The sequence below is a fragment of the Lycium ferocissimum genome, chromosome 11 (assembly GCF_029784015.1).
Source record: "Lycium ferocissimum isolate CSIRO_LF1 chromosome 11, AGI_CSIRO_Lferr_CH_V1, whole genome shotgun sequence".
In the NCBI taxonomy this organism is placed as follows: domain Eukaryota; kingdom Viridiplantae; phylum Streptophyta; class Magnoliopsida; order Solanales; family Solanaceae; genus Lycium; species Lycium ferocissimum.
This window is the reverse complement of record NC_081352.1, coordinates 45,486,054-45,507,715: the sequence shown is the minus strand read 5'-3', so window position 1 is coordinate 45,507,715 and position 21,662 is coordinate 45,486,054. Positions and strand designations below refer to the sequence as shown.

At 36.0% G+C, this 21,662-nt stretch overlaps 2 protein-coding genes across 4 annotated transcripts; one reads left to right on the top strand and one right to left on the bottom strand.

The window, feature by feature from the left end:
- Nucleotides 1-3,376: 3,376 nt before the first annotated feature.
- Nucleotides 3,377-5,714, bottom strand: LOC132038400 (probable protein S-acyltransferase 6). The gene is made up of 5 exons (XM_059429074.1): nt 5,439-5,714; nt 5,169-5,333; nt 4,812-5,072; nt 4,470-4,706; nt 3,377-3,701 (listed from the first exon to the last, which is right to left on the bottom strand). The coding sequence occupies exons 1-5, from the start codon at nt 5,712-5,714 to the stop codon at nt 3,531-3,533; spliced, it is 1,110 nt and encodes a 369-aa protein (XP_059285057.1). The 3' UTR covers nt 3,377-3,530.
- Nucleotides 5,715-7,630: 1,916 nt separating this feature from the next.
- On the top strand, nt 7,631-20,791 carry LOC132035838 (protein RRP6-like 3). Of its 3 annotated transcripts, none has more exons than XM_059425978.1 (12): nt 7,631-7,892; nt 8,650-8,897; nt 9,695-9,793; nt 9,995-10,078; nt 10,204-10,290; nt 11,028-11,148; nt 16,082-16,284; nt 16,363-16,407; nt 17,436-17,947; nt 18,035-18,533; nt 19,237-19,865; nt 20,528-20,791. In XM_059425978.1, the coding sequence occupies exons 1-12, from the start codon at nt 7,658-7,660 to the stop codon at nt 20,601-20,603; spliced, it is 2,838 nt and encodes a 945-aa protein (XP_059281961.1). In that variant the 5' UTR covers nt 7,631-7,657; the 3' UTR covers nt 20,604-20,791. The 3 variants fall into 3 exon arrangements, with proteins under 3 accessions (XP_059281961.1, XP_059281963.1, XP_059281962.1); XM_059425980.1 differs by having other exon boundaries at nt 20,500-20,791; XM_059425979.1 differs by having other exon boundaries at nt 7,632-7,892; nt 16,097-16,284.
- Nucleotides 20,792-21,662: the final 871 nt, after the last annotated feature.

Sequence of the window (21,662 nt, the reverse complement as noted above, 5' to 3'; positions counted from 1 at the left end):
CGAAGATTTACTACTTTTTCTCTAGCAAGTCAATAATTTTTTACAGTATCAAGGCGGAACATAACTCGTTCTCCTGAATATCCCGATCTAAGGTTAACTGCCTACCACATATAGTATTCGTTTCTATTTGGTAACAATCAAACCATTAATTCGTACCCAGGTTGACCTCTTCGAAATTTTATAATGCGGCCCTTTCTATAGTCATATATAGAGGTTATTTGCTTTCTTCTTCCAGGTTACCTATTCTACTTGTGACTTGTCATGGGTAATAGTGTGAAATAATGTAATGTTTAATGTGTAAAGAAGTTAAACTCATTAGAAGAATACCTTCCATGAAACAAGTAAATTTCAGTTACAGTGATGTTTTGATTGAATGAGTCAGTACTGGGAGAATGCATTGGGAGGCAGAAGCCAAAGACGTTGCTGAACAATTTACCTCATCTGTTACTTAGGAAAATGGTTGAATGCATCTTTATTAGCTGCAAAGTCATATGGTTTTATCTAGTTCGTTTTTTTCTCCTTCAAATTTTGTCCTCTCTGTATGGGAAATGCAGACAAACTAAAAACAAAAATAAAAAGAAAGAAAAAAAATGGTGACATGAAATAAAGTTAAGGGGGTTGATTGTAAGATACGTTGCTTGTGCTGGTAGAATAGGTGCAAGTCACTTTATTGCAATAGAAGCTCTCCACATTCTCACGATTAATCAGATTTTTCACTGACTATTTTGCTTTTGGGCCATGCTAGCTAGCTGCCAATTTGCCATTTATAACCAACTAAAATTAATTCATGGCATGGTGGCTGCTTTCTGCATGTGCTCCCATCTGCTGTTGAAAGCTCTAGCTATTTTGTACACCTACAATTACATTACACCTCTTTATATTTTTTATATCAAGGTAATTAGGTGAAAGAATTCCAATATACATTGTACACGTACTATATTTGAATGGAGTTTCCCATACTGTTCTTTTTTTAAAAAAAAAAAATCCCATATTGATGAAAGAGTAGAACGGAAGAATATATTTACGTAAAGTAGTTCTAGAATGAAGAGTACCCATCTATTGCTGAATAAACTACAATAAACCGATCGAATTCGAGAAGTCTTAAGTACAAGCATGCTAATCCAATGTAAAAGAAATTAGGGGTGATTAGCTGTGATTATCATATGTTAAAACATGTCCAATAGTAAAAATTATGATGAAATTGCACGGGTTTCCCTTCAAATGGGCTGGTCTTTAATTTTTGTTCCTCAAAATTATGCCTGGTGGGGCACAAGTTCTTTAAGGACAGTGGACAAAACTTGTGAGATATTATGATGCAAAAATATAAACTTATGCTCAGCGAAAAAGTTATTTACATTAAAGGTCAAATATTAAAGACTAGCACAAAATAGGGACAAAAGTGCAAATGACCGAAAAATTATGGGGAGGCTATTATCCAATTTTTTTGTTTTTGTTTTTTGCTTTCCCATCCTGCATACTAGCTTTGGAGCTCAATTATTGAATTCGCGAGGGGAAGCTCCATTTTGAGAGTAAAGCACTCCTTACCCAAAACAACTTTGTTCTCAAAATTCTAACCTTAAACCTCTGGTTAAGGATGGGGAGTTACTTACTAGTCCATCATAACATGTGGTGGCGGCACCGAACTAAAGTCTGGCTACTACTCCCTCCGTCCAAAATAGTTGTCATGTTTCGCTTTTCGAGAGTCAATTTGACTAATCGTTGGAGCTAAATAAAATTAGATTAATCTGATATTTTAAAATTAAAATTTAGATATTCAAAGATTATATAAAAAGTAGTACAGTATAAGTAGCAATTCATCTCATATTAATATGATTAAAAAATACATCTTAAAATACTGATCAAATTACATTTATGTAATTTGACTCTTAAGAAGAAAAATGCGATAAGTATGCTGAGACAGGGAGCAGGGGTGTACAAAGTAAACCAACAAACCGCACCAAACCGATAAACCGAGAAAAAAAAACCGGACTAGTGGTTTGGTTTGACTTGGTTTGGTGTTGAAAAAAAAAAAAACTCGACCATAATTGATTTGGTTTGGTTTTAGCTAAAAAAATCAAACCGAACCAAACCAACCCGACATTACATTTATTCCATTTTTAAAATATTTTAGAATTAAAATATTTATTTATAATGTAATTTATACATTTCTTAAAAAATTTCATAGTTTTTTGTCTATTATCATATTATTTCAATCTTGAACTTAGAATTTTGAATGTCAATAAGTTTTATATCCCATGGATGTTAGTAACTCAAAGAAAGTCCAAACCAAAACCAACTCAAGAGTAATGCTAACAAAAGAAATTCAATTTTACGACTAGGAATGACAATAATGTTGGATCTATTCTTTAGTTTTTCATAATTGGTTTAGAGAGTGAAAATACATAACTTAATTTTTTTCTCTGTCTTGTAATTAAAACTTATTAGCCGTACTTATTTTAGCATGACTTAGTAGTTTTAGATTATAGTCATTCTCTTTATGGCTTATGAATTAACAATATTTATTTTAACTGATTTTATTGTCTTTTTTGTTGAATATTTTAATACAATGTCATCACTCATCTTACATTTTGTGTTATTTTCTTAAGAAACACCTTAATTATATAGTTGTATCTTACTAGGACTAAAGAAATATTTGAAGTAAAGTTATATGTTTTGTATGAAGACTTTTCCCGAAAAAATCCCGAAAACCCTAAGAAAACTGAATAACCTGAGAAAATCCGAGGGGTTGAAAAACCCGAATGAGAGTATCAAGATCAACTCGATGCGACAATTCATCATCTCTAAAGAGTGCCTGTATTTTGTAAGAGGAAAAAAGATGTGCATGAAATGTCGGATCTATCGTTTCACTCCACTATTCTTGAGATAGGTGCATAAAATAATTAAATTGATCACACGTATTTTATCATAGAGTACGTACAATTGATGTACAGACGTAAACCATTTGCTATACTTTGGATTATTAATGGAGTTTGTAGATTAACAGGTCGACTAATCATATGTTTGGTCAAATGGTCCTAGGAAATAAATCACACACAAAAAAAGAACTACAGCTGGTCCATTAATTCCCCAAAGAATCATGTGACAGACTCTGGTGATTGTAGACCATACAGCCAAAGATTCATGTGATGCAACATGGGTATTTTCTCATCAAATAAACAAAGGTGAACAAAAAGAAATAATCAGATCAGGATGTAAATAAATAAATCGTTAAAGCAAAAATACATGAGGGTATTTTCAGTGAGTAAAATATGTCTAGTATTAGTAGGAAATTCATAGGTGAGAAAATAAGATGAAAGATGCTTAATTACCCTCTATCCCTCTCATAAAAATATCATATTTTGGAGAAGACTAATTTAAATCTGCTATATATAAAATTCAAGGGTAAATATGAATGAATGAAAATGCTATTACAGTTATATTTTACAATTGTATAGAATCATCAATTGTGAAATTGAGAATAGAGTAAGAAATATATACAAAATAGACTTTTAACGACGACACAAACTATATCAATGTTCTATGACATATTCAGTATGATCAGTTCCACATATTTCTGATCGAAAATTGATCCTTGAAGGCGTCCAGGGTGCAAGTAAAACCTCCTTAATATTATTCACAACTCCTTTGTCAAATGGAATTTTAGTGCTTCCGTACAGCTGCCTAAAATTCTCATAAGCTGTCTGCCACAATTAAAAAAAATAAAATAAAAAAAATAAAAAGAAGAAAGATCACACTGGAGATGGAATTTTTTAGTATATAGGAGTCAAGTCAAATGTAATTATTTTTAAATGATGTGATTATGTAAAAATTTGGTTATACCGATAGTCTAGCATAGAAGTTAAAACTCTATCAACAAATAGAGAATGTCCAATCAGACAGCTGTTACCATGAGACAATTAGGAGCAATTCATTTGACATTGGTATGCGAAAGTGGGTTAGTTTCATGAATGTTCATCACTCAAACTTTTAATTTATAGCACTAAAGCTATTAAATTATATTTTATAACAAAAACATAATTCCTTTTATCGAACTATTACGAAAGTCACTAAACTATTGACTTACTCAACTTAGCTTAACATAAAATCATTACAAGGAAACAAACATTTTATGGTGATATTCAGGTAAAGTTGACTGATTTTCTCCATTTCAAAAAAAAAGTTGTTTAGTGACTTTAAAACTTAAATAAAATGGTGTGAGTTTTTGTTTCACAAAATAATTTTGTGACTTTATTTCAATGATATTAGGCAGTTTAGTAACTTTTTCTTTACAAATAATAGTTTAGTGACTTTCAGTGTAATATGACCATGTAATGTGTGAAACATTGTCGTGGAGAGTACTATCGCAAGACCGAACTCAAGGAAATTCACAGAGCCTTATATAAGTATTAAAGCACAAAATAAAAGTTGAGTGACTATCTGTGAAACTATGCAGCGAAAATGAGACTAACCTGATTTGTAGCAATCAGATAGACATGATAACAAGTCAAGTCACTAACAAAACACGAAGAAGCAAAACTGAAACATGCCAATACCAGTGTCTCTGGGCAATCTCGCACCAAACCAATCAATCCCATGCCGTTGCCAACATTCTTTTGATGATGCATTCTTAGGCATGCGAAGGCAAATATATACACGAAGTAAATAGTTGCCATAACCAATAGCAACACATAAAGTCGATAATTCCTCTGCACAAATTAAAAAAAAAAGAAATTAATTGTTAGTTCTAATTATCTTCTTTCACATATTCACATAATATTTTTGAATTTAATGTAATTGTGTTGTGTACAAACCAGTCCAATGCATTGACCAATCCAAGGGCAATGATGGTCAAATTTCTCGACACAATTGTCACACACAACGCAATGGCAGCTCCTAGGCCGACGATATATGTTACAAATACGGCAATATTTCAATTTCAGTTCCAAACCATCAATAATTACTCTTTTGCTTCTAATTCTGCCATTTTTCGTCGATTCAGGTGATGGTAATTCATCGTTTCTTGGGATAATTCCAGGATCAATGACACTAACAATTATTAAGTTAGCAAAAACCTGCAATATCATGAAAAATATCATATACTAATAGTTGAAGAACAAGAAGAATTGGAAAATACAGATTGAAGTAGAAAGTTTAGTTTAGTGACTCACAATTAAGGTCAATAGCAAACAGAAACTGACTATGATGCTGGAATATTTTATATCCTTTGCAACATAAATAGAAAAAACCAAACTTGATAGACCAATAGAGACTATTGTTAATAGCAACCTTCTTGGATCCGGCCCACATATCAGTAACCCTTTTAGGAAAAATACCTGCACATTGGAACAATTCAAGACATATTTAGAACAAATAGAATTAAATAACTCCCACGTATGTATTTGTTAAGCGAATGTAATCAAACACAAACAGTAGCATACATTCTTTCCTGGCCAAACGTGATATAATCTGACTCGTTTGGTTCGATCTCCAGGACTATTTTGTGTTACATTATCTTCGTTAAGTGTTCTAGTCCCAACAACGTTACGCCATAAGGTGAATAGCATTTTCTTAATTTTTGCGAGAAAATCAATCTCAACTTCCTCTAACGACAAATTCTGAGATTCCACTATTTCAATGACCGCATCCACTTGTGCAACTTCTGCGCTTGTTTCATTTTCTTCAGTAGGTTTCTGCAAGGAAGCCACATTATTCATTGTGCAATGAAAAGTTCAAAGACGGGTGTCGAGAATTTGAACGCTCACTAGTAACCAACTACTTCAAAATTGAATTTTGATACGACTCAAATAAATTTGGGCTTGGTTTTATTCAGTGGGCTAATTTGTTGATCCACAATCCACTACAAGGTTAAACTTCCGCTCTATCATTTTGGGCTTGGACCAAGTATTTGGGCCGAATTTAATTTTGAAGTTGAACCAGAGCCAACACGAGGCATTTTCTACGGGCAAATTGCACTATTGACCTTCATACGGACTGGTCTTTAATTTTTGGCCCTCAATTAGCTGGTCTTTAATTTCGGTCCTTCGCTTAAAAAAGTGGCCGAAAATATCCTGAGGTTCTGGGTTCAAAACCCAACAGAGTAAAAAATAATAATAATTTCGCAAGGCATAGGTTCATAGGAACCTATGCTTATTCGGACGAAGTTACATAGAACCTATCTTGAGGCATTTTCCTATAAAAACTTTTAGTTATGCGCTTAAAATAATCACATTGTCTCCTATAGACTTCTAGTTATGCCTTAAGACAAAGTCTGCCGCATAAAGACAGACTTTTTGCAAAAACCTTGCCTTGCGATTTTCTTTTATTTTTTACTGAGCGGGAATTCAAACCCAAAACCTCGGAGTATTTTCAGTCACCTTTTTAAGCGAAGGGTAAAAAATTAAAGACCGGCAATTTGAGGGACAAAAAGTAAAGACCACCCCCAAAAGAAGGACAATCCGTGCAAAAAATTGAATTTCTACAGTAAAACCCTAATGGGGTGACAAATTACCATCTTGCTATTTAAGTTATAGCCAGCTTTCTCAAAATACTTATAATCAGTGTTCGCAAACTTCCGACAAAAGCCATTTTATTAGTTACTCATCTGTTGCATGCTCATTATCTCTTCAGTTTCTGCGGAAAAATGCATGACTGAGGCATGTCAATCACACTTCCTACGTCATCTTCACACTAATTCGAGACATTATTTCCGTTTCTTCCTCTTTCTGAATCTCTGTGTTTGTGTATATGTAGATGAATTCTGTTTTACCCTTTTTTTTTTTTTTTTGACAAACACGAGTGGCGTCGTCAAAGTCTACAAACTACAAAGTATGATGAGAATGAAACTTCAGAAGAAGAAAAAAATGGACATATGAAAGCACATATCAAAGTGTCTAGAAACAAAATCACAATATAAGTTATACGGTTACAATCGATCCCGTGCATCAGAGTAGTTAACATATTAATTAGGACCACTGGTAATTGCAAGAAAGCATGGTGGACGTACAATAAGCTCTCACTTTCGTTTCTATATAGATGTTCAGGGATGAATTGAGATCTGAGGAAGCCAAACTATAAATAAAAATGTCTCAAGTTTGAGATTGTCAAAACCAAAATTTAAATAAAATGTTTGAAGTTGGGAAGTTTAGGACTGCCAAGTCCAACATAAATATGCAAAATTTTTTGTAACTTTAGTCATTTATCTGTAAAGTTGATTTCGAGGTGGCGAGACTTATAAATATTATAAATTTGAGTTAATGATAAAAAAATATGTATAACATACAAATTTCATTCCTCAACTATCCATCTTTTCCTTTGCCTACCTAAACTATTACTCCCTTTTATTAGAATATACTTCGACACTCAATTGGCTGAATATTTATTCCCAATCGACAACAGGCGCGTGGAGGCTATCTCAGCATAGAAACTTGTTTTAATACAAAGAGAGTGATGGTTAACAATGGATTATTGAGATATGAAACTAGCAAAAATGTGACAGTTTAGGCGTGTTTTGGTCCATTAACTCTATACATTTCGGCTATAACTTGAATAAGGGCCCCAAATCGGCTATAACTTAAATAATGTGCACTTCCCCCTTTCTAGAACAACGAGGACAAGCAGTATAAGACTTGAATTTCAAATTGCACGAACAAGAGATTCAATGGAGAGTTTGAAGTTTGCTGTTAAACTCACAATAGCTACTTGCCTCACAGTAGCCATTTCCATATTCATTACAAAAAGCTACCACAAAATTCAAAAACACAACAGAAAAAAACAACAAAAGAAACATTCATGTTATCTTAATACAGAAATCAAACCTCAATCTTCTTTCAAACGAGTTATTGCTGATAACTCATATTCTCAATTCAAACACCTCAAACTTAACAACAGCAATGGTACAATACAATTTATTTACTTGTCCATTTTATTTTATTTTTTTGAAACCCTATCTAAATGATTGTGAATGTATGTGTGACAGAGAATTCTACAATTTATCTACTTTTGCTTTTATTGACTAAAAGCAATGGTACAATACAATTTAGAGCGTGTTTGGATTGGCTTATTTTATGTGTTTTTTGACTTTTAAATTTTTATTTTTTTTTAACTTTTTGTGGTGTTTGACAAAGATAAAAAGTGAAAGGTAAAAAATAAGCAAAAGCCAAAAGTTGGCAACTGATGGCTTTTAGCTTTTAGCTTATACGTTTTATTTAAAAAGTCAATCCAAACGCCCTCTTAATTTATCTCCCTCCATTTCACTTTATGTGGTACCATTTGACTTGGCATGGAGTTTCTTTCTTCCTCTATTTATCTCCCTCCGTCCCAATTTATGTGGCATTATTTAACTTGGCACGGAGTTTAAAAAAGACAAGACTTTTGAAAATTTATGATCCAAAATAAGCCTTAGATATTTGTGTACCTGTTAATCATCTCATAAAGTTAAATTGTTTCTTAATATAGAAGTGTGACATTCTTTTTGGGACAGACTAAAAAGAAAAGTGTGCCACATAAATTGGGAGAAGGGAGTATCTATTTACTTTTTGAAATCCTAGCTAAATGATTGTGAATGTATGTGATAGAGAATATTACTATTTATCTACTTTTGTTTTTATTTTTTTGAAATCCTAGCTAAATGATTGTGAATGTATGTAATAGAGGATTCTACGAATTTGCATCCGTATAAGGAGGAGATTACGGAGTTGTTGAATAGTTCAAATGTTGAATTTTTGGAGCTTTTTGGTGGAAATTTTGAAGATTTTGCGATGCGTGAATCGTATGTATGGGTTGAGACTGAGTCTCAATTGCGTGAGCTTGCGGAGGTGTTGTGTAAGGAGAAAGTGTTTGGAGTTGATACAGAGCAACATGGTTTGAGATCATTTCTAGGCTTCACTGCTCTAATTCAGGTTAGTAACCATTTGTAAGTAATGCTTAAAGTTTTGTGTGATATTAAGGGTGTGTTTAGTATGTCGTAAATATGTTATCTTGATGGAAGTCTTTGTTAGGCTGCGTTTTATTTTTGAAAATATTTTTTTCTGAAGGAAGAAGTTCTATACTGAGATTTATGTCATTGATGGATACATTAACATTGTTGTCAATTCTAATCACTATTACAGCTTATTTGGATGGTTGTGAACTATTGTATTGTATTGTAGTAGTTTAAATATAATGTTTGTTTTGATTGTTACTTAAATTTTGTATTATCGTATCGTTAAATCCATCGTTATGTAATGACAAAAAGATCCATTTTGTGTAACGACCGATTTTGGTTTGTTCGCATCGTTACCTTATTTCTTTTTCTCATTTTATCTTTACTTATTATCTAATAATCCTATTTTATCCTTTACCCTACCTTTTTATAGTAGCTCTACCCTTTACCATGCTTTTCTTGTAGGTTTATCCTTCAAATTTCTGATGTATTTACATTATGTAACGGTGGGAAACGATACAATCTATCCCAATGTTGTATTCATAAAAACAATATAGTACAATACAATATTATACGATACATTATGAAACAATACGTAACAACCATCCAAACAGAGTGTAAAAATTGTAACGAGGACTCCATTTCCGTACCTTAATCCCTGCTCCCTTCTACTGTTACCATAAGTTATCTACATCCCAAGCAAACACTGCAAAATGATTTTCTAAGGGAAACAATTTATGTCATTGTAATTTACCTTTTGCATGTTCTGAGCAGATATCAACTGAACATGAAGATTATCTTGTGGATACAATAGCTCTGCATGATGTAATGGCAATTCTTCAGCCTGTATTTGCCAATCTGGAAATTTGCAAGGTGACCTTGTTATTTATGTGCTGATTATGGTTATATTTCTTATTTAATGTATAAAGTGAAAGCTGGTAACTCGGCACTGTATTAGAAAGGTTGCAGTATGTTAATTTCATAACCGACAGTGCTTATCTGAATAGCTAATCTTATGCTTCTTCCTAATAGTTCTCAATTGACTTGTAAAAGGCGCCGTTTTCCCTGTTATAGGTATTTCATGGTGCAGATAACGATGTTCTTTGGCTTCAAAGGGATTTCCACATATATGTTGTTAATTTATTTGACACTGCAAAGGTATGGTGTCAAGTTAATGTATATTCTTTTGTCTAATGAAGTGAAGATTTTTCTTTTTCTTGTGTATGGTTGACTGTGATGTTTCTTATTTAGTTTTAAGCCGCTGTTGTTTTGTTATATTCCAGGCGTGTGATGTGTTGTCTAAACCACAAAGGTCTTTGGCATATCTACTGGATACGTACTGTGGCATTGTCGCAAATAAACTATTCCAGGTATAGAAAGAAGCTTGCTGGATACATAATCTTCTTTTACATACTCTCCTATTTCTCCCTGGATAGCTGGTGCTATCTTCACTGTTGATGAGTTATGATGGATGGATGGATTTTTTAATCTGTAGTTCGTTATAATTATTTTTATTATCAGTATCATATTTTTGGTGGATTCGAATTCTGAGTGCAACTTAGGAATGTAGTATATTTTCATATAACTTTGGAAAGGAATACAATAAAGGCTGTCCGGGTTTTATACTGTATCAATATCTCTCGAAATGTTACTTTGATTTCCCTGTTTCTCAGAGCAGATACATAAAGACTAATTATGTCCCTTTAAGTAAAGAATTCCTTAAATTAGATGAAAGCTGCAAATTAAGTTATTATGTAGGTAGTGTGAGCGCAGCATGTGTGCTATCCTTTCTTGCTACCATCTCAAACTTAAATTGTTAGTGAAGCAAGATTTGCACTTATAATGCCTCTGAGTAGACTGGACACTTTGAAAAGGAATATAAGACACTGGATATTTCTCTTTGGAATAGGTGACACTGTGTTTTATGAACCTAAAGTGGCTGACCGTTATCCTTTATAGTAAGCAAACGTGGTTTTCAGTGGATATATTGGTGATTTGAACATGTTAAGACCAACATGCTATACTGTAGTGTTGGTGCACTGCTCTTATAGTTGAGCTGGAAAAATCTTGATCTAAACTACTGTTCTATTCTTTATTAAAACTTTAGAAAGAAGACTGGAGGCAACGTCCACTACCAGCTGAAATGGTGCAATATGCTCGAACTGATGCACACTATTTGATGTACATCGCGCATCGTCTTTCTTGCGAGCTCAAACAACAGGATACTGGTATGGGTCTCCAGTTGTATAAACAAATGAAAATTAGTCTTCTTCTACCATCTCCCTTGACTAATATGTGAAAGTGTTTACACTTGTTATTTCTATGAGTGGAGAGACTTGCTGAGATCCTCTAATTATATACCTCTGCAAACTTGTTATTTGGATACAAATTATGGTTTGTTGAGGTCTGTGTGTTGTTGTTCAGCTCTTTTACTAAAGCCCTTGTAGGCAGGTACTAAAGGAACTTTTTGGTAATTATTGTTGAGTTCAGGCCCTCTTTCTTCATGAAGAGTTACTTTTGCATTTATTAAATCTATAAACCTAATGCACCATGAAATTGAAGGAACTTAAGTAGTTCTGCCATCCCGATTTATATGACATTCTTGTTATACTGTGGCATCCCAAAATATTTAATACCATTTGACTAATGCAATTATTTTATATAACCTTCACAAGGTTCAAGCATTCAAATCTACAAAAATAACCAAATTTAAGCTGTAGTTATATTTCTCATCCTTCTGCTGGACCTAGTGGTTTGAGGTGACATTGGTTTTTGAAGGTAAGTATGAATAGGCCCTAAGCATTTTCTGCAATGCCTGATAATCTGAATGAAGGATAGTGGATAGTTTGGGCCTTCACTGCTGGAGAACTGAAGAGTGGAGAACTCTGTTGGAAGTAGCTTACACTTACCAATGTCCATTAAAAAGGTTACACTACCACTTGTGGGTGCCCATGAGTACATAATGCTGATGGGAAGTTTGTTCGTCAGAACAAGATCATAGAATTGCAAGCTTGATTTGCAGAAGTTGTTAGCGAATTAACTAAGATGTCAAAGCTATAAATATAAAAATAATATAACTGTAGTTAATGGCTATTTTTCTATTATTCCAGTGGTGATTGCTATGTTTTGACATTGGGGTAGATGGGGTATGTGGTTATCTGTTGTCTAGAAGATAAAGGATTAACTTTTAGGGGTCATTTGGTGCATGGCCAAAATTATCCCGGGATTATAATCCCGGGACTAATTTATCCCATATCTCGGGACTATTTTATACCATCTAGGAGATGGTATAAAATAGTCCGGAATAATGTGGTATAAGAAAGTATATCCCGACTTATACCATGGGATGCATTTTGTACACGTTTGGTACAAGGTATAAATTTATCCCGGGATAAATTTATACCTTCTACCAAACATAGTATAAAAAAATTAATCTTTGGGATATCCCGAACTTATACCTTCTACCAAACGACCCCTTAGAGTTAATTTTCCAAAGGTCTGAATCTTTTTAGCATGTATAGAAATTTGTGTGTTAGTAGGCGTTTGGCCATGGGATTTGGGACCTCATTTTGAAGTTTTGCTTTGAAATTAGCGTTTGTTTATGAGATCTGCACAAAACTTCAACTTCAATTTGAATTCATGATGTCAAATCCCGAATTCTCCAAAATGTAGGATTTCAAATTTCAAGTTGTGATTTAATTATGCAGGGTAAGGCTGCGTACATACCCTTGTGGTCCAGCCCTTCCTCGGACCCTGCGCATAGTGGGAGCTTAGTGCACTGGGCTGCCCTTTTATAAAATTTAACCCATAAGTTTATATTTTGTAAAAGAAGACCCATGCTCAACGTGAAGAAATTGCCCATACCATGTGGAAGGATTATATTAAAGAATAGCTACTACTACTATTGTTGATTTTTTGGATTAGTGGATCTTTGTAAAATTATGTGTATTTGAAAGTTTGTAACAACAACAACCACCTGAAATCCCGCAACGTGAGGTCGGGAGGGTAGAGTGTACGCGGACACGACTCACTACCAAGGTAGGACGGGCATTTCCGAAAGACCACCGGCTCGATAGAAAGCATAAAAGCATAAAAAGGGTCGGATAAGGACAAGAGATTCAAAGCGATATGAAAATGCAAATAACTAGAGCGACTAAGCCATGATGAAGCGATTTGTAAAGGAGCGTTAGCTATCACGGATAAAATAAGATAATCGAAAATACGAGAATAACAAATAGTGGCGAGAAATCAAAGCACGAGAACTTATATCGCGATAAGGTGACTACTAATATGAAAGGATAAATGTTACTATCTACTAGCCTCTCTACCCTAATCCGAATCCTCCATACCCTCCTATCTAAGGTCATGTATCCTCGGTAAGTCAGAATCGCGCTTATATCCCGTCTAATCACCTCTCCCCAATACTCTCTGCCTACCCCTACCTCTTCCGAAACCATCCATGGCCAACCCCCTCACACCTCCGCACCTCAGGCATCCGTGTCTCTCCTCTTCACACATGTCCAAACCATCTCGGGCCTCGCTTCCCGCATCTTGTCTTCCACCGAGACCACTCCCACCTTGTCCCGATAGCCTCATTCCTAATCCTCAATTCTGCGTGCTCACACATCCATCTCAACATTCTCATCTCAAGAACTTTCATCTTTTGAACGCGAGAGATCTTAATCGGCCAAAGACTCCGCCCCCATACAACATACCTGCCAACCACCACTCAGAATTTGCCCTTAAGTCGCATGGCACCTTCTTATCACATACAGCATTCCAAGCCGAGCCTCCATTTCATCCACCTCGCCCCTAATACTATGAGACATCATCGTCAATCTCCCCACGCTTTGTATAATAGACCCAAGATACCTTCAAACTACTTGTCTTTCTCTCGATGACACAGGTACCAAGCCTCACTTCCACGCCGACTTCGAGGCGTTCACCTTGAACTTGCGGCTATGCTACTGTCTTCGGTCCTATTCGCCTTGAATCCTTTACTCGAGAGTTTTCGACGCCAACCCTCCCGTTTCGCCGACTCCATTACGAGTCTCGTCGATCAAGACTATGTCATCCGCGAAAAGCATACACCATGGCACCTCACCTTGAATATGCCGCGTCAATTCATCCATCGCCAAGGCAAATAAAAACGGACTAAGAGCTAATCCTTGATGCAACCCCATCACAATCGGGAAGTGCTTCCGAGTCTCCTCATCGTCCTTACCACCGTCTTGGCTCCCCATACATGTCTCGATCACCCTAATGTACGCCACAAGATTCTGCCTTAGCCTCCACATCTCCACAGATCTCCTGAACTTTGTCGTAGCCTTTTCCAAGTCGATGAATACCGTATGGTAAGTCCCTCTCTCTCCCTATCTTTGCTCCACCGCCCTTACAAGATGGATGGCTTCGTAGTTAGCGTCAGGCGATACGAATCCAACCGGTTCTCCGAAATAGATACGCCTCTCCCTCACCCCTCATCTCACCCTTTTCCCACACTTTCATCGTATGGCTTAGCGACATTGATACCTCATAGTTGTTGCAACTCCGGATATCGCCATGTTCTCGTATAGAGGGATCGTTACACTCGACCTCCATTCTTCTAGCATCATCGTGCCGTCTTAAAGATGACATTAAACAACTAGTCACCACTCCAAACCCGCAGAGCTCGCAATCTTCCAAAATTCTCCGAATCTTGTCGTCCCCGTCATTCTTCCCACGCGCATCCTACGAACAAGACCAACCTCCTAAACCTTAATACTCCCGCAATACCCAAAATCGCGACGCCTCCCCGTATGTTCTAAATCTCCCAACACATGTCCCCGTCCCCCCTTCTTCATTCAAGTTTGTGGAAATATGACCGCCATCTCCGTCTAAATGTGAGCCTCTTCTACCAATACTTGGCCATGCTCGTCCTTGATGCACTTCACTCGATCCAAATCACGTGCCCTCCTCTCCCTCACCTTGCTAGCCTGAACAATTTCTTATCCCCGCCTTTTCCTCTGTTCCGCATAAAGGCTTAAAAGCCGTTTTGCCATCGAAACCGCCAACTTCGCCTCCTTCCTCGCTATCTTATAAAGTTCCCTATTCGTCCACTTCTCCACCTCATCCTCGCTTTCTATCAACTTCGCGTACGCCACCTTCTTTGCTTCCACCTTCCTTTGCACTTCTCCATTCCACCACCAATCCCGCGATGCCCACCACGACTACTCCGTCGAGACCCCAAAGACTTCACTGCTACTACCCTAATGCAACTAGCCGTTCTATCCCACATACTAGTCGCATCCCCACTACTATCCCGGACCCCAAAGTCCGCAATTTCTCTCCCATCTCCGGGCACTAGTCGTGGTCAAACTCCCCATCCGATCCTGGGCCGATCACCCACGGCCCTCTTGCTTTCTCGTCATCTTGATCCCTAAATCCATCACCAAGAGCTTATGTCGGGTTGTAAGGTTATCGCTCGGGATGACCTTACGGTCTTTACCCCTGACGGACCTTTATCCTCCTTTCTAAGGAGTAGAAAGTCTATCTGAGTCTTAGCCACCGAACTACGGAAGGTTACCAAGTGCTCCTCCTTCTTTGTAATAACATGTAATTGCAAGCATTTATTTATAAAAGGGACATGGAGGTATGCGATTTATTAATCTGGAGCCTTAGGATATTCCGATACCTTGTTTATGAATTATGGTTTGCCATTTGGTAAGATTGTATAAGAGTTGGGGAAGTTTTGATAGTTTTCACAAATTGTGGGGTTTTCATGTTTATGAAAAAAAAAAATACAACTTAAGAAATTCAATTTGCATGTCCAAACAAAATTTCAACTTATCATGATTTGAAATCATGTCCAAACAGGCCCTCAGTAGAACATGTAGAGAACTTCTAATGTAATCTAACCCCAAACAGAGCACGATCGACATCATTAATTCATTTAGCTAGCCCCACCTAGCTTGGGATTGAGGTCTAGTTGTTTTTGTTGTTATAATTTTTCCCAAGGTAATCCTTTAACTGTCTATCAGAAAGAGCCTCTCTACCGCCACAAAAGGTAGGGTGAGGTCTGTGTACATCCTTCCCTCCCCAGACCCACTAGTGGAATTACACTGGGTATGTTGTTGTTGTAATCCTTTAACTAATTGACTCATCTGAAGTATCAAAATCCTGAAGATATTTGTGTAACAGAAAATTCATCACATCTCAGAGACAAGTTCAGTTTTGTTCTTGAGGCCACCCGGCGTTCCAATGCAACCTGCTTACAACTTTTCTCAAAAGAGAGTGAAACTTACCCAGGAGAATCTGTTGCATCATCTATAATCTCCCGTTATCAGAGTGATCAAGGAAATCTTATGTTAAGTTCTGATGAGTTGAAGGTACTATTCTTTGTATGCTATTTTTCTTCTTTAGGCAGCTTGATTTCTGAGTGCTGATTACTTCGTTTTTGGTGTTAGTTCCATGAACTCGTGAGGCGATTGTGTGCTTGGAGAGATTTAATGGTAAGTGGTATTTGGATCATAATATAATCTCTTTATCATCATAATGTTGTGCGACAGATTCTCTTTCAATCAAGAAACAAATCAACATTTTATCTATGACATTTCTCGTCTACTACTGATGGAGATGGATGGTCAGCTAATTGGGGAAAATGGCCAGATAAAAAAAGGGTTTGATATCTTTTTTCCCCTTAAAGAAGGGGTTGATATCTGATAGGGCTTTTCTGTGCTCTTCTCCCCAAGAAGTGGCAATTAGGTGTTGTGGCACCAGAAGGAACAGTCTGTGACCGCTTGGTGATAGTTGAGTGTTTTTTATTTTGAAGATTGCTTCAATTGGCTAATAATGTGAGTACTGCCAAGGGAGTATACCGGGTGAAATATTTTGGTTTTAGATAACAGTATATTTTCATAATTAAACGATTTATATGATAAAAGATCATATCTATAACATTTTTTATAATTATCTTTTTGAGGAGAAATGTAAGTACTGATTTTTTCAGTTGTTTATTTTTCTCTTTTGTTTTAATACCAGTCACTTCATCTGCTCAATGTTCAGAGATAACTATAAAGTATAGTCTAAGTAGCTGTAAGCATTGAAGGATTGCCATATATAGGCATTTTGAATGCTTTCTTGGTACTAATAATTAGAAGTTAATTTCAGAAATTTTGCACATTGTAACTTATTCCTTTTTGCAATTTTCCGTTTGGAATTTGCCCACACACTGTTGTATATTTGATCTTTGTATGATTTCAACACTGCTACAAGTGGGTTTCCTGTATTTCAACTATGACACCTGCTGGAGAAAATATATATTATATAGCATATTTAAGCACTGAATGATATTCCAATTATGGCAGTCCTTTTCTGTCTTTTTATATAGAGGTTAACATCTTGAGTTGTTCAAGTTTTCCATCTGCATAGCTTCACTTAATCATTTATTTGGTGAACTTACTTCTTGAAATCCAGTTTCGATTTTTGGTATTTTGGTTATGTTCTTTGAGCTTACTTAATTTAATTTGCATCTTTCTAGGCTCGTGTACATGATGAAAGCCTGAGATATGTTTTATCTGAGCATGCCATTATTGCGCTTGCAGCTAAAGTTCCTGCAACTGAATTGGATATATGCAACACAATATCTGAAGCCGATCAGAATCTAGACTCTCAGAGTAGTAGCAGCTTATTTCAGTCTCTTTCACCTGTAGTATGCAGTCACTTGGACGACCTCGAGTACTTGTTTTTAGATGAAACAGGAAAGAATGATGACAATTGTAAGTTGATTCTTCAGAAATGCCTTGGGTCGGATGGGAGTTGTCCTCTTTCTATATACAACTATGCTCTACTATCCAAAACTAGCTTGAAGATGCCAGTTAGATCTGCTTTCAAGCAAAATGGACTGAAAAATTCCAAGCAATTTGCTAAGAAGGCTTCTCGGAAGTTGTTTGTCCAAAAATTTTCTTGCAAATCTCCTGTTTACCATAATTGTAGGATTTATGCAAATGACGGAAGATTATTATGTTATTGTGATCGTAGAAAACTTGAATGGTTAGTCAAATATCGGGTTTTTTTTCTTTCTAGTCTTCTTCAATGATTGATACTAAAGTTAATATGGGCTTTGAAACCTTGTTACAGGTATGTCAACCGAAATTTGGCAAAACTTATTGAAGAGGACCCTCCTGCTATTATGCTTCTTTTTGAACCTAAAGGTCGCCCTGAAGATGAGGGCAATGATTTTTACATCCAAAGTAAGAGAAATATTTGTGTTGGCTGCGGTGAAGGAAATCACTATTTACGTTATCGAATCATACCTTCATGCTATAGAATGCACTTCCCTGAGCATTTAAAGAGCCATCGCTCTCATGACATCGTCCTTCTTTGTGTGGACTGCCATGAAGTTGCTCATGCTGCGGCTGAGAAATATAAGAGAAAGATAGCTACAGAATTTGGAATACCACTTTTTGTTCAACGAATAGTTGATTCTAATCAAAATGAGAATTCATCAGAGTCATCAGTGCCAAATCTGAATGCAGAAGAGGAAGGAGTATCTCCTTTGCAGTTGCGTACAGCTGCCATGGCATTATTACGTCATGGACCAAGAATGCCAGCTACGCGCCGAGAAGAATTAATAATGGTATGAAAGTTTAGCATATTTAGTATGGACATATTCTCTTGGCTCATATTCTCTTGGCTAATACAAATAAAGAAATCTTCAATATTGCATTGCTTAATTTGCTAAAAACAATGCGTAGTTTGCTCTTCTATAGATGTATAACTGCTTGCAACCATAAATATTCTTTTTCCTTGGTGGCGTTGCCCTGTACGTCGCTTAATGGACCTAATAAGTGGATTGATCAAGACCTAGCATCTGGTGGATAGCTGAATTTAGCATGAACATGTAACGTGGTTATCATTAGAAATGGAAAAGAAGACCTGACAAAAAGCTTGGCGCTGTTGTTAAAATAAAGGCTAACAGTTCTTCATTCTGAAATGGATACCACTCAATGGTGACAATACAGTCCTCTCTTGTTATATGTTTTAGACTGGAGACAAAGTGTTTATATTATCCTTTAATTCTGTTTCTGTTGGTTCTTCTACCTTGGAGCTTTAACTCTTTCATGTAACTTGATTCTGCAATAGCGAGTTAAATTTGAATGAGTTGCTTTGGATACACTTGCTGAATTTTTCCGTGTCTCTTTGTATTTATTTTTTATGTTTCAGGTTGTCTTAATCATCTGTTCTCTGACATCTTGACTCTCTCCATCAATTTAAGTAATTCTTTCAATTTGTCACTGAGCTAATAGTTGAACACTTTCTTATTGTCTTTGTTACTGTAGATTGTCAGGAACTATTATGGTGGACGTGAAATTTCTGACGAAGATCTCGAAAGAGCTTTGTCAGTTGGGATTAGTTCTAATAGGAGAAGGCGATATGAGAAAAGGAGAAAGTTAGCTTGCAAAGATTCTAGTAGAAGTACCACACCAGATGATAAGGTAGATAATAAGCAAGTCAAAGGAACATCTCCGCCAGAGGAAATTTCAGATAATTCAAGCAACAGGGAAGAAAGTGCTTACATTTTAACAATAGAGGACATGAAAGTTAGTGATCCGAATTTTGGGGTCAATGGTGGGTCCTCTATTGTTCACAACAGTGATGTCCCGCTCGGAAGAGAATCCTTAGTGAAACATGATGATATTCTTCCGGAGTCATATGTTGATGAAAGCTGCAATGTGTCTAATGGAACTGCAAATTCCATTGATAATATGAATGTTACTGTACCATCCAAACGAGAAAACTCAAAGCTCTCACTATTAGGGCATGGACCACATGGGAAGCAAGTTGTTAATCATCTACTCAAGGAACATGGGGAGGAGGGAATTCGTGAATTTTGTCAGAGATGGAGACAAGTTTTTGTTGAAGCTGTTCATCCACGCTTCTTACCTGCTGGCTGGGATATAATGCACAGGTTAGGAATCCACTGTCATCTCCGTGTAACATCTGATCTTTTTAAGTGAAATAGGATTTTATACGATCGATGTAAAATGATATTTGACCTTTCATTTTAATATTTACATTTTAGCTTCAAGATACTGCCACAGGATGAGAGGTTAAACTTGTAGTTTGTTTGAGGAGTAAAGTATGAATGTTATGCTAGTAGAGCGTGATTAGGACACTGAGAGATATAATAAAAGAACACATTATAGAATAAAATTAGTCCCAGCAATATATGCTAAGTGAATTTTGTCATTTTGGGGATAGATAGATGTTTGGCGCAATGAGAGTTGGTGCATCTAAGAAATACACATGTCCTCCCTTCTCCTTGTCAAAAACTAGCACCATTCTCTTTTCTTTTTTCTTCCCTTGACCTTAAAATAGAAGGTGGCATTGTTGTTCTAGGCAAATGCAATATATCTTGTCCGCTGCATCTTTATATCAAGCGAAGTGTGGAAGCTGTTAATCAGCATTCTTAGAGGCATAGATCACGGATCATATAGACGCCCAACTTTAGTTTGTGGAAGCAATTTGGGTTTAGTTGTCCATTTTGGATGTATGAGACGCGAATAATTTTTTAAGTGACATTTACTTTTCATTGTTCAAAGGCACTGATGTGGCACATATTTTTGCCAGTGGTAGAAGAGACTTCGGAGAGTTCAGTGTTTACAATCCTGGGAAAAGAGATCCTGCATCTGCTCCTGAGCAGTAGTTACGATAATGGCAAGTAACAGATCCTGCAACTTTCTCTGATCGATCTCTCCGTTTCTCTGTTTAGTTAGGAAGGAGAGTGGTTATTTGATGACGCTGTCTTCTTGTAATTTAGAGCTTGAAGCTCTTAATAGATTATGCTATATGCCTTTTGGTTATCCTTATCTATACTAATTCGAGTTTCAGTCATCTAGTTTTTTAGTTTTTCTGTTCCCCTGTCACTATCATATTTTCTCGTCATGATTGATATGTTATATGTTTCCTTGAAAGCTTTAGATGGTTTGATATTCTTAGGAAAAGAATAATGTACCAACTAAAAAACATGAATTTGAATAGGAAATAAATTTAAAGAAAAACGTAATTTGAATGTTGGAGTCATTTGCTTTGTGTTACACTGAGGGATGGCTTCTTTTTCCCTTATCAGGCTAGTTACATCTTTTGTTCTTCTTTTTTCACTTTAAAATTGATCTTGACACCAATTTGTGTTAGGGTGTTGCAACTATGCTTGTAACATGTGTGGTTCGGCAACAGCTACTCATAGCACCAATAATTGCCTATAGTATTTCATTAGCTGTCCTAAGTCTTCACACCTTCACTTTCTTTCCCCAAATAGCTCCACCGGTCTTTTCTATCCTTTATATTGTGACAAATCTTATTTTTTCCTGAACTGATTTTGTGTTTCGTGTACATCTCTCAAAGTTCAGTAGAGCCTACAGTGTATGTTACCTTCGTTTAGGAGAGTAGGAGAAACTTCTGAACTTTATGGTCTTTCTTTAGTATGGTTTTGAATATGTCATGGGAGATATTGGAATTAGAGAACTGGCTTAGTACATCGACGATCCTTAAACTTGCCGGTAAATTTCATTTAGACATTTGAACTATAACTTGTTGCAATTAAACACTTGAACACTTCATACATATGTAAAATGTTCTTATTAGACACTTTTAGTTCAAGTTTAGATTTGTTTTTGTGTGTGTTTTCAAATGTCTATTAGATAGTTAAGTTAACCGCAAAAAATATGTCATCTCCTTTAATTATGTATATCAATCTCAATTGAAA

What these genes read in the sequence shown, in the direction of transcription:
- LOC132038400 (XM_059429074.1), bottom strand. Translation starts at nt 5,714, where the DNA reads ATGAATAATGTGGCTTCCTTGCAGAAACCTACTGAAGAAAATGAAACA. An exon ending in ACGTTTGGCCAGGAAAGAAT is followed by an intron (nt 5,334 to 5,438) that starts GTATGCTACTGT and finishes TCCAATGTGCAG; the next exon opens with GTATTTTTCCTAAAAGGGTT. An exon ending in GTTTGCTATTGACCTTAATT is followed by an intron (nt 5,073 to 5,168) that starts GTGAGTCACTAA and finishes ATGATATTGCAG; the next exon opens with GTTTTTGCTAACTTAATAAT.
- LOC132035838 (XM_059425978.1), top strand. Translation starts at nt 7,658, where the DNA reads ATGGAGAGTTTGAAGTTTGCTGTTAAACTCACAATAGCTACTTGCCTC. An exon ending in GTGCTTGGAGAGATTTAATG is followed by an intron (nt 16,408 to 17,435) that starts GTAAGTGGTATT and finishes GCATCTTTCTAG; the next exon opens with GCTCGTGTACATGATGAAAG. An exon ending in GGCTGGGATATAATGCACAG is followed by an intron (nt 19,866 to 20,527) that starts GTTAGGAATCCA and finishes TATTTTTGCCAG; the next exon opens with TGGTAGAAGAGACTTCGGAG.